The sequence below is a fragment of the Ranitomeya imitator genome, chromosome 4, assembly GCF_032444005.1.
Source record: "Ranitomeya imitator isolate aRanImi1 chromosome 4, aRanImi1.pri, whole genome shotgun sequence".
Taxonomy (NCBI): domain Eukaryota; kingdom Metazoa; phylum Chordata; class Amphibia; order Anura; family Dendrobatidae; genus Ranitomeya; species Ranitomeya imitator.
In genome coordinates, this window is record NC_091285.1 from 246,865,264 (window position 1) to 246,877,806 (window position 12,543).

Sequence of the window (12,543 nt, forward strand, 5' to 3'; positions counted from 1 at the left end):
GGGTCCGATCTCCCCAAACCAACAACGGGCGAGCACGTGGAGTGTCGCCTCCACGTATCCTCTCCCGCGACGTGGGATTTTTTTGCCGGACTAAGAACCTGACCACCCTGAGCTAACGGAACCCTAGGTTGTACAGGCATTCATTCCTTGTCCGTGCACCCTCCACTTCATCACCAATGCACGGCTACGGTGTTTAAAGGAGGCAGACGGTCCCTCTCCTCGCCTTCTGAAGGGTGTAAGGAGTTAGGGTGCCTGCACCGTCTTTTTTATATATGTATATATATTTATATGTGGATTTTTTTGGTCTAACCTCATCCGCTGTCAGAGGGCTGCACAGGGGGCTCCTGCTTCATCGCGCGTTCTGCTGGTACTGCACAGGTGGCGACTATTATCCGGCGCTGTGCTGGTTTCCAGCGTTATTCCCCACAAGCAAACTTCAGCAGGGGCATGGGCGGAAGTCCCGCCCCTTTTTTCGGCGGTTTCCTGTTCTCTAGGCAGCCTGAGGCATTATGGATCTTGTAGTCTGAGCATGGGCGGAAGTCCCGCCCCTTTTTCGGCGGCTTCCGGTTTTCTGTACGGCCTGTGGCATTATGGGTCTTGTAGTCTGGGGGAAGTCCCGCCTCCATCGGCGGCGGTTTACTTCCGGTTTCGAGCACCCAGCTTTCCCGGGAGAGCAGGGGAAGGAGTGAAATCTAGTTCCCTGCTTCGGCCTAAACCGGGTCCATGCGCGGTAACTCCTCCCACTTTTTCAAGCATCCGCCCTGTAATTTAGTATATATGTGTGATTTGCACAGGAAACATGGTTCAGTGTTTGAGAGCATACGGGACACAGGACTGGGGTAAGTGCTACTTCCCTCAGCCTGACAACAGTATTTGTTCTAGACCTAGTAGCTCATAAGGAGATACGGAGCATAGCGGCTTTAGAGTCATCATGTCTAGAAACCCTAAGACTCACTCAGTTCTGTATTCCTCATGCATTACCTGTCGGTCTGCTTTTCCGCATGCACAAAGTAACCATCTCTGTGAGGCTTGTGATTCAGAGCGCGTGCAGGAGCCCCCGTCTGCTACCCTGCCTGTTACCCCGCCGGCTATCCTGCCGGGTGTGCCTGTACCTGGGTCGGCAGTGTCTCCTACTGAGTGGGTCATATCATTAACGCAGTCTATGGCGTCTCTAACAAAGGCGGTTGAGTCCCTTCAAGCCCCTGTCAGGGACATTCATCCGCCTGTTTTGGAAAGATCCTCCGATTTTCAGGATCCTCCGGCCTGCAGGGGCCGTACTCCCTCTAGGCAGACACAGGGGAAACGATCCCACACAGCGTCTCCCGGTCCGTCAGGTGCATCAGCATCTTTGAATCTCGTCTCTCGATCTCCCTCTCCTGCGGAATTGAGTGAACACGGTTCGGACTATGACTCAGAGGGGTCTTTTGATTTAGAAGCTCCTGGTTATCAGGAATCTGTTGACAGTCTCATTGAGGCCGTTAACCAGACTTTGGGAGTAGAGGATGTGGCCACCTTACCTTCTGGTCATAAGGTGTCCTTTAAAAAATTCAAGCAACCTCATAAGGTGTTTTCTACTCATCCTGAGTTTGAGGATCTAGTCCAACGTCACATGGAGCGACCAGATAAGCGTTTCTTAGGCCAGAAGGCCCTAGGTGCAAGGTATCCTTTCGCTCCAGAGCTTTGTAAAAAGTAGGCAGAATCCCCTTCAGTGGATCCTCCCGTGTCCCGTTTGGCCTCCAGTACGTTGCTGTCTCTTCCTAATGGGTCGTCTATTAAGGATCCGACTGATCGGCTCCTAGAGAGTCTAGCTCGGTCTCTGTTTGAGGCTTCAGGGTCAGCCCTCGCGCCGTCTTTTGCGGCCACATGGGTTGCCAAAGCTATGATAGCTTGGTCAGAGTCCGTAACCAAGGCTCTTCAGGATAAGGGGTTTCCTGTAGAGGTGATAGAGATGTCAAATCAGATATCTTTAGCAGGAAATTATCTGATTAATGCATCCTTGGATGCGGCAAATTGTTCAGCATTGGCTGCGGCAAATGCTATTGCTATCAGAAGGGCCCTATGGCTAAAGGCCCCTTCACATTAAGCGACGCTGCAGCGATACCGACAACGATCCGGATCGCTGCAGCGTAGCTGTTTGGTCGCTGGAGAGCTGTCACACAGACAGCTCTCCAGCGACCAACGATGCCGGTAACCAGGGTAAACATCGGGTAACTAAGCGCAGGGCCGCGCTTAGTAACCCGATGTTTACCCTGGTTACCATCCTAAAAGTAAAAAAAAACAAACACTACATACTTACCTACAGCCGTCTGTCCTCCAGCGCTGTGCTCTGCACTCCTCCTGTACTGTCTGTGTGAGCACAGCGGCCGGAAAGCAGAGCGGTGACGTCACCGCTCTGCTTTCCGGCTGACCGACGCTCACAGCCAGTACAGGAGGAGAGCAGAGCACAGCGCTGGAGGACAGACGGCTTTAGGTAAGTATGTAGTGTTTGTTTTTTTTACTTTTAGGATGGTAACCAGGGTAAACATCGGGTTACTAAGCGCGGCCCTGCGCTTAGTTACCCGATGTTTACCCTGGTTACCAGTGAAGACATCGCTGGATCGGTGTCACACACGCCGATCCAGCGATGTCAGGAGGAGTCCAGCGACGAAATAAAGTTCTGGACTTTATTCAGCGACCAACGAGCTCCCAGCAGGGGCCTGATCGTTGGTCGCTGTCACACATAACGATTTCATTAACGATATCGTTGCTACGTCACAAAAAGCAACGATATCGTTAACAATATCGTTGTGTGAAGGTACCTTAAGAAATTGGCGGGCGGACTCTACTTCAAAAAAGTCCCTTACATCCCTCCCTTATCAAGGTGTCCGTCTTTTTGGCGAAAAACTGGATCAGCTTATATCTGATACTACGGGAGGTAAAAGTAATTTCCTTCCTCAACAAAAGGTGAAGCAACCTTTTCGTCGCCAATTTGAAGCAAGATTTAAATCCTTTCGTAACTCCCGGTGGTCTGCGGCACCAAGCGCAGGTCCCCCAAGTCGGCCTGTCCAAGACAGGGAGCACCAGGTCTCCTATAGGGCTAATCCATTGGCAAGAATGCGGTATCAACCATCAAGATCTAGGGGATCTAGATATCCTCGATCTTCGGCTAAATGACTGGAGGCAGCCTCTTGTCGCTTTCAACAGGGTAGGCGGTCGCCTACTACTGTTCCATCAGTCCTGGCTGTCAGTTGTTCAAGACAGATGGGTAAGAAACCTGGTGGTTTCAGGGTACAAAATAGAGTTTTCCTACCTCCCTCCAGGCCGGTTTTTTCCATCCAGTCTTCCCAGTTCAAAAACCCGTCTAAGAGCTTTATTCAGAGCAGTCGAGTCTCTTCAGTCCAACGGGGTCATTGTCCCTGTTCCAAAGGAAGAAAGGTTCAAAGGGTTTTATTCAAAGCTGTTTACGGTTCCCAAAAAGAATGGGACCGTGAGACCCATTCTGGACCTAAAGTGTCTAAACAAATTCATCAGCACTCGTCGCTTCCGTATGGAATCTCTCCGCTCGGTCATTGCGGCTATGGAAAGGGGAGAATTCCTGGCTTCCATAGATATTCAAGACGCCTATCTGCACGTTCCTATATTTCCTCCTCATCAAAAATTTCTACGGTTTTCCATAGGCGAGCGACACTTCCAATTCACTGCATTACCTTTCGGGCTCGCCACTGCTCCCAGGGTGTTCACGGAGGTGATGGCAACAGTGGTGTCAATCCTGCACTCTCGAGGCATAGTCATTTTGCCTTACTTAGACGATCTCTTAGTCAAAGAACCAAATTTTCAGGCATGCAGGGACAACATCAACATCTCTTTGGACACCCTAGCTCGTCTAGGGTGGCTGGTCAATTTAAAGAAGTCATCTCTAGTACCATCTCGGAAGATCTCTTTTTTAGGAATGATCTTCGACACCTCTCGGGGGCTAACTATTTTACCCCAGGACAAGGTGCTTTGTCTCCGGCAGGAGGTAAAAATTCTTTGGCAGCCGAGTTTCCATTCAATCCGGTTCTGCATGAAGGTCTTGGGCAGGATGGTAGCAGCTATAGAAGCGGGTGCATTCGCCCAATTCCATCTTCGTCCACTCCAACAGGCACTTCTGTCAGCCTGAGACAGGAGTCCTTTGTCTCTCAACCTCAGGTGTCGTCTGTCTCCTGGGGTCAGGCAATCCCTGATATGGTGGATGAGGAGTTCATCCCTACTTCAGGGGAAAGCCTTTCCTCCAGTTCATTGGCTGGTAGTCACTACGGACGCCAGTCTTCTCGGTTGGGGAGCAGTGTTTCTCCAGCACACGGCTCAGGGTCGTTGGTCCCCAAGGGAATCAACCCTTCCAATCAATCTGTTGGAGATCAGGGCAATTTGGCTTGCCTTGCAGCACTTTCACCATCTTCTGGCGGGTCGCCCGGTGCGGATCCAATCGGACAATGCCACGGCCGTGGCCTACGTAAATCATCAGGGGGGCACTCGCAGCAGATCAGCCATGCGCGAGGTAGGACAAGTCCTCCGCTGGGCCGAGAACAATCACTCTGTGATCTCGGCAGTTTACATCCCGGGCAAGGAGAACTGGGCAGCGGACTTTCTGAGCCGACAGGGTCTTGCGCCCGGGGAATGGCCTCTTCACCCCGATGTTTTTCGGCAGATATGTCTACGCTGGGGAATCCCGGACGTGGATCTAATGGCCACCGGGTCGAATACCAAAGTACCCAGGTTCATTGCACGGTTTCGAGATCCAGGAGCAATTGCCGTAGACGCACTAGTCCTATCTTGGAACCAATTTAGTCTTCCATATCTGTTTCCCCCTCTGGCGCTGCTTCCAAAGGTCGTCAGGAAGATCAAGCTAGAGGGAGTTCCGGCAATTCTAGTCGCCCCAGATTGGCCTCGGAGGTCATGGTACGCAGACCTAGTTCAGCTGATCGCCGGGGTTCCTTGGCAGCTACCAATGCAGCCAGATCTTCTGTCGCAGGGGCCGATATTCCACCAGAACTTAGAGGCCCTGCGTTTGACGGCTTGGCCGTTGAATCTTGGATTCTGACCCAGGCCGGTTTTTCTCAGAAAGTAGCCTCAACTATGGTTAATGCTCGAAAGACAGCTTCAGCACGCATTTACCACCACACCTGGAAAGTCTTTCTTTCATGGTGCAGGAAGAAGGGTCTTCCTCCTCTTCGGTTTTCCATTCCTAATGTCCTAGCTTTTCTCCAATCTGGTCTAGACTCAGGTCTCGCTCCAAGTACCCTTAGGAGGCAAATATCCGCCTTATCGGTTCTTTTCCAGCGCAGGATCACTACCAATCTGCAAGTAAAAACTTTTTTGCAGGGAGTCTCTCATATAGTCCCTCCTTACAAAGCTCCGATAGAAGCTTGGGACCTTAATTTGGTCTTGAGTGCTCTTCAGGAACCTCCATTTGAACCCCTCCAAGATGTTCCTTTAAGGTACCTTTCTTGGAAGGTTTTGTTTCTGGTAGCTATAACATCCATTAGGCGGGTATCGGAATTAGCGGCCTTGTCCTGTCAGGCGCCGTTTCTACAATTTCATCAGGATAAGGTGGTGCTGATACCAGCACCTTCCTTTCTGCCAAAAGTAGTCTCCTCATTCCACATTAATGAGGACATTGTCTTGCCTTCTTTTTGTCCTGCGCCTACACACCGGGTGGAAAAAGCTCTCCATACTCTAGATTTGGTGAGAGCTCTGAGAAGATACGTTTCCCGGACCGCTTCTTTTCGAAAGACGGATGTTCTGTTCGTTCTTCCTGCGGGTCATAAAAAGGGACTCGCAGCCTCTAGATCGACCTTAGCCAGATGGATAAGAACCACTATTCAGGAGGCCTACCGTATCAAGGGTGCAGCCATCCCGGCTGGGATCAGGGCACACTCTACTCGGGCGGTAGGGGCTTCCTGGGCGCTTCGGCACCAAACTTCAGCAGAGCAGGTTTGCAAAGCGGCCACTTGGTCCAGCCTGCACACTTTCTCTAAACATTATAATATCCACACTCAGGCCTCTGCTGATGCAAGTTTGGGAAGGAAAATTCTTCAGGCTGCGGTATCACACCTATAGGCGGTAAGTGCCTAGGGGTTTTCTTCCAGTGAGTCTTCTTCCCACCCTGGGACTGCTTTGGGACATCCCACAGTCCTGTGTCCCCCAATGAGACGATGGAGAAACAGGGATTTTTGTGTTACTCACCGTAAAATTCTTTTCTCCGAGTCGTTCATTGGGGGACACAGCTCCCTCCCTATTCATTTTATTTGTCTATGGGGTTGTTCAGACTGTAGTATTATTCTAGACATGTTGTCTTTGCTCTAATGCTGTTTTGTTTTCTCTATCTCCTACTGCTTGTGCACCAAACTGGAGCTGTCAGGGCCAGTGGCAAGGTGTATACTATGGAGGAGGAGCTAACTTTTTTTTTTTATACCTACTTAGTGTCAGCCTCCTGGCGGCAGTAGCATACACCCACAGTCCTGTGTCCCCCAATGAACGACTCGGAGAAAAGGATTTTACGGTGAGTAACACAAAAATCCCTGTTTCATAACCACTGTGAACCACCCTAAGGCCGGGATCACACATGCGAGAAACACGTCCGTGTCTCGCATGTGAAATCCAAGCTCTGGCGCTGGCACTCCAGAGCGGAGCGTGTGGCTCCATGTGTTGCTATGCGGCCGCACGCTCTGCTCTGGAGTGCCGGCGCCGGAGCTTGGATTTCACATGCGAGACACGGACATGTTTCTCACATGTGTGAACCACCCTAAGATGTACTATTGCTCTGCAACTATTGGAACTTACATGCTCATGAGGTCGCGCTGATGCACTTGTCACAGCAATCTTTTATAGGTTTCTGATAACGTAGAACATTATTTTCTTTTGCATTCATATAGATTCTTGAATGAGGAAGGCTTTAGGAACAAAGTGAATTTGCAACAAATGTTTCCATTGTAAGTGCAGTCTTTTAGGCTGTGTAATAATGCAAGATATAGTTTTCAAGATTAAATACCAAGATGGATATTTGTGGAAACTTTGTTGCCTCTAGTTAGTTGCTGGAGAATAGTAAGGCATATATCCATACTCACCATCCTTCATTAGTCTGCGTCCTGAAAGACTTTTGCTATTCTGTATAAAGGTATATGCATGCTTCATTATTTGCTGCAGACTTTTCTGCACCAATTTTGCATGCCTTGACAGGAAACACTCAACGTAAAATACACACATTTTTTATTTTTGTTTTTTTTATGGGTGTCTGGTGCTGATTTTTCCCAACTCATTAGCATGGGTGAAATCTGCATCAAAAACGTTAAAAGAATTGTCATTATGCAGATTGAAACCTGCACCGCTGATTTGGTTACAAATACGTAAGATGTGCCAGAGACTTCAGGAATACTAGTTGGAATATAAAATATAGGATATAATCAGAATATAATTTGCTGATACTAGGAAACTCTTCAGGTTTTGTGACAAAACTTCGCAGAAACACGTCACCAAAAATGCAACATGTGCACAGGCCCTAGCACTTTATTACAAGATGCATGTATTTTTATTTGCATTTTCATTAATACCATACATTATAACCCACACTGCGGTTACCTCTTTCTCTCTTTTGACAGTGATTCAGTTTGGATTTGTTACTTTGTTTGTGGCATCCTTTCCTCTTGCTCCTGTTTTGGCCCTTGTAAATAATTTACTAGAGATTCGAGTGGATGCCTGGAAGCTTACCACTCAGTTCAGGCGCATGGTACCTGAGAAGGCACAGCACATTGGAGCCTGGCAGCCAATCATGCAAGGAGTGGCATTACTCGCGGTGGTAACAAATGTAAGTGTGGTAATTCTAGATCAGACACAATTTGCCAAATCTGTACCCAGTGTTTTGGCGTTCAATGCCCCATCCAAAAAGTTTTAGAACTAAAATAACTGTTCTATATAGAGGTTTGAAAATTACTTTGAAATCCCATTCGAAAATGTCTGTATAATTGATATATTAAAATGAGCAATTTGTGAGTCCAGCTAAACAGTGAGAGCTCTCATTAGTTTAAGTGTATTCAGTCTTCGCACACCCAGCTTGACCGGCAGCTGCAGTTGATGCTGAGCAGTGTGAGGTTTTAGCGGTAGCAGGGAGTAGTGGCACAGAAAAGTGATCAATTTAACTAGGTGGGTGGAAATTGAATTTAAACTTTCAAGAAACTTTTTGCAGCCATTCTGATATGGATTTTCAAGTCAGTACACCAGTATCATATGGCCTAAAATATCTATTTAGTAATGCATGTCATTTGCATTGGGAAATCTTCAGACAGACCTCCTTTAATATAAATCCATTATTCAAAAACCACATCATTAGGCCATGTTCACACAGTGCGTTTTTTACCGCGGTTCCGCAGCTGTTTTCCATGCAGGGTACAGTACACTGTACCCTATGGAAAACAGGACACACTGTGCACATGGTCCGGAAATTGTAAAAAAAAAGCCGCGCTGAATAGCTCCCGGAAAAAAGAAGGAGCATGTCAATTCTTCTTCCTGAACCGCAGCGGTTCTGCACCCATAGACCTCCATTGTGAGGTCAAAATCGCAGTAAAACCCGCAGATCAAAAATATATCTGCGGGTTTTACTGCGATTTGATGTGCAGAACCGCTGCAGCAGGAAGTGCGGGGGAGCGGGCGGAAGTGCGTGGGCGGAGTGTGGCTGCCCCCCCGTGCTCCGATCCCGCCCCCCCATGCTCCGATGCCCCCCCCGTGCTCCGATGCCCCCCCCCCAGTGCTCCGATGCCCCCCCCCGTGCCCTAATCTCCCCCCCTTATACTTACCCGGCGTCCCGGTGTCCGTCCGGCCGTCTTCTCCCTGGACGCCGCCATCTTGCAAAATGGCGGGCGCATGCGCAGTGCGCCCGCCGAATCTGCCGGTCGGCAGATTCGCTCCAAAGTGCATTTTGATCACTGAGATAGGTTATATCTCAGTGATCAAAATAAAAAAATAGTAAATGACACCCCCCCCACTTTGTCACCCCCATAGGTAGGGACAATAAAAAAATTAAGAATTTTTTTTTTTTTTTTTTCACTAAGGTTAGAGTAGGGTTAGGGGTAGGGTTAGGGGTAGGGTTAGGGGTAGGGTTAGGGGTAGGGGTAGGGTTAGGGGTAGGGTTAGGGGTAGGGGTAGGGTTAGGGGTAGGGTTAGGGGTAGGGGTAGGGTTAGGGGTAGGGTTAGGGTATTTTCAGCCATTTTAGCCCTAAAAAGCTTCCTAGGAAACACACAGTAAAAAAAGGATAAAAAAACGCATAAAAAAAGCATCAAAAAACGCATCAAAAACGCATCAAAAAAGGACAAAAAAAGGACCTGCGTTTTCTGCCAAGAGCTGCAGTTTTTTAAAAAAACTGTCCTGAAAAAAAAAAAGGATGGAAATCCTGAACGTGTGAACATACCCTTAGTCTGTTAGGGTCAGGAATTACGTCAACATATAGCATGGTCTCCCCATAGTAAATAAGAGATATATGTGTGGACTACTCCCAAAGACATCAATCAAGAAGAAACAACGGAGTAGCCATAAACCACCAAGAAAATTAAAAACAAATAATTTTTTATTTATAAATAATCATAAAATATCAGGTACACAATACTGTAGAGGTCATGAGGACAACAAGAAGAAACAACCAAAATGCTGGGACAGACCGTAATTGTACTCAGGGTAGAAAAGAGGCACCCAGTGTGGATCAATAATACAGAGTGCCCACTTTTTGGATATAACTGGATGAATATAAATGGAGAAAGTGCTTGTGCATGGAGAGTAAAGTCTGAGCAATAAATCACATATATCGCAAGGGTAACCTAATCAATTCAAGTAATAATAATAATTTTAATTTATATAGTGCCAACATATTGCGCAGCACTTTACAATTAAGCGGGGACATATACAGACAATAAATTCAATACAAGTTAAGACAATTTAAACAGTGACATTAGGAGTGAGGTCCCTGCTCGCAAGCTTACAATCTACAAGGAAATGGGGGGACACAATAGGTGAAAAGTGCTTGTTATTTCAGGTCTGGCAATTATAGTAAATAGGGATTTTCATATAAAGCTGCATGATCCGGTCATCAGCCCGTGTGTTTAAGTGCAATAGCCAAGTATCAAGTTCAGTTATCATGTGCATGGAGGGTGTGGAGACAGATGAATAGTAGGGTGCAGATTCACATGCAGATAATATTTGGAAGGAGGGAACAGGACAAAGTTAGTTTACTGAGTAGTTGATGTGGTAGGCTTGTTTGAAGAGATAGGTTTTTAAAGCGCGCTTGAATAGGTCGGGGCTAGGTATCAGTCTGATCGTCTGGGGAAGTGCATTCCAGAGAGCTGGCGCAGCACGAGAGAAGTCTTGGAGACGGAGGTGCGAGGTTCTGATTACGGGGGATGTTAGTCTAAGGTCATTTGTAGAACGGAGGGCACGTGTAGGGTGATAGACGGAGATGAGAGAGGAGATATAAGGCTGTGCAGAACTGTGGAGATCTTTGTGGGTGAGAGAGATGAGTTTATACTGGACCCTGTAGCAAATGGGTAGCCAGTGTAATGACTGGCACAAGATGGAGGCATCGGTGAAGCGGCTGGACAGATATATGACCCTGACTGCTGAATTTAAGATGTATTGGAAAGGAGAAAGTTTGGTAAGAGAGAGACCGATCAGAAGAGACAAGAATGAATGAGAGCGACAGTAAGAGTCTTAGCAGTTTTAAAGGTGAGAAAAGGTAGGATTCTGGAGATGTTTTTAAGATGCAGGTGACAGGAGCGAGTGAGTGATCAGATATAGGGAGTAAAGGAAAGTTTGGTGTTGAATATGACCCCAAGACAGCGAGCATGCTGCTTGGGAGTTATGGTTGAACCCTCCAGGGTAATTTTGATTTTAGGTAGAGTGAGGTTAGTAGAGGGGAGAAAAACAAGAAGTTCAGTTTTGGAGAAATGTAGTTTCAGATAGAGTGAGGACATGTTGTTAGAGACATTAGGCAGTAAGCATATATAACTGCATGTTTCTTCCCGAAGTAGATCTCTGACATGTCACATAAGCACAATCTGCCACTTACCCATGTCAAAGTGAAATGGAGCGCCCCACGCAAACCCGACGCGCGTTTCACCACAGCTTTCTCAAGGGGAGTTGTTTGTAATGTGCATACCAGATGGAGTATATACATACAGAGTCTCAGGTGGAACCGTGCATGTTTGTTTTTAATTTTCTTGGTGGTTTATGGCTACTCCGTTGTTTCTTCTTGATAGAACCCTCTTTAATGCACGAATATAATTGTACATGGAGGAAAGTTACATTAGGCTGCCAAAACATGTGCCTACATTCTCTAAATTCTATTTGGTATGGCATGTTAACATCACTGGCTCTGTTCATTCGATAACTTTCAGTGAAGAAGGGGAGACATTCTAGGGTTTATTACAGCACAAGTCTTGATCAGAGAAGCGATTATTTATTAAAAGTCCTTTTTCAAATGATAAGACTGTTGGGCATTTACAATCTACGTACTTATTTTTATTGTTAAAACCTATTTACACTATGATTGCCTTTTTTGTGTCCCATATACTGATCTAAGACTGTGGATTTGGCTCTGTTCATGACCTGTATCAACCCAGAAACAATACATCTGAGTTGATTTAATTATGTAACTCTTCTCCTGTTTCTCATTCCTTATTTTTTCTCATGCTGCAGGCTATGATTATTGCCTTTACATCTGATATGATACCACGTTTGGTTTATTACTGGTCTTTCTCTGTACTACCCTATGGGACCCATACATCCAACACTATGCAAGGATACATTAATAGTACACTTTCAGTCTTCAGAGTATCGGATTTCAAAAATGAAAGCAAACCAGTTCCACCAGCTTGGTTTGGCACTGAAACTACTTGCAGGCAAGTACAAACGGAATTTTCCTTTAGCTAACGTTACTGTTGAGCCTTTCAGCATCCTTCATGGTAGGTTTTTAAAAGTCTCAATGATAATCCAAATTGTGATTTTTGGTAGCAAGATTTGGTCATCTATATTATGTAAATACTTTTATAAAAAAAAGTCCTGATTGCCCTGATTTATCATTTGTGGATGGGGGTTAATAGTCACTTTCTTTTTTGTATTGTGATATTAGTTGTCATTTTTGGCACCAAATTCTTCAAAATCAAGGAGAGCACTATGCATCAGCCACTGACCAGACGAGTCTTTGGTGGTGGTGTTGTGGCAGGTGTGTCTAGTCAATACAGAACTGCCCTACACTTTGTGAATAGTTCAAAAATTAAGTCCAAAAAACACAATTAAGGTGCTAAACACTCCAAAAATACAGTTTAGTCCATATATATTTGGACAGAGACAATATTTTTCTAATTTTGGTTATAGACATTACCACAATGAATTTTAAACAAAACCGTTCAGATGCAGTTGAAGTTCAGACTTTCAGCTTTCATTTGAGGGTATCCACATTAAAACTGGATGAAGAGTTTAGGAGTTTCAGCTCCATAACATGTGCCACCCTGTTTTTAAAGGGACCAAAAGGAATTGGACAGATG

The 12,543-nt window shown here is 46.3% G+C and overlaps 1 protein-coding gene across 3 annotated transcripts in view; it reads left to right on the plus strand.

The window, feature by feature from the left end:
• ANO6 (anoctamin 6) overlaps positions 1 to 12,543 on the plus strand; it is a 302,301-nt gene that overhangs the window by 224,889 nt on the left and 64,869 nt on the right. For all 3 annotated transcript variants that reach the window (XM_069764476.1, XM_069764475.1, XM_069764474.1), the window contains 2 exons: positions 7,617 to 7,822; positions 11,696 to 11,898. In XM_069764476.1, coding sequence (XP_069620577.1) covers positions 7,617 to 7,822; positions 11,696 to 11,898 — 409 coding nt within the window. The remainder of the gene's footprint in view (positions 1 to 7,616; positions 7,823 to 11,695; positions 11,899 to 12,543) is intronic.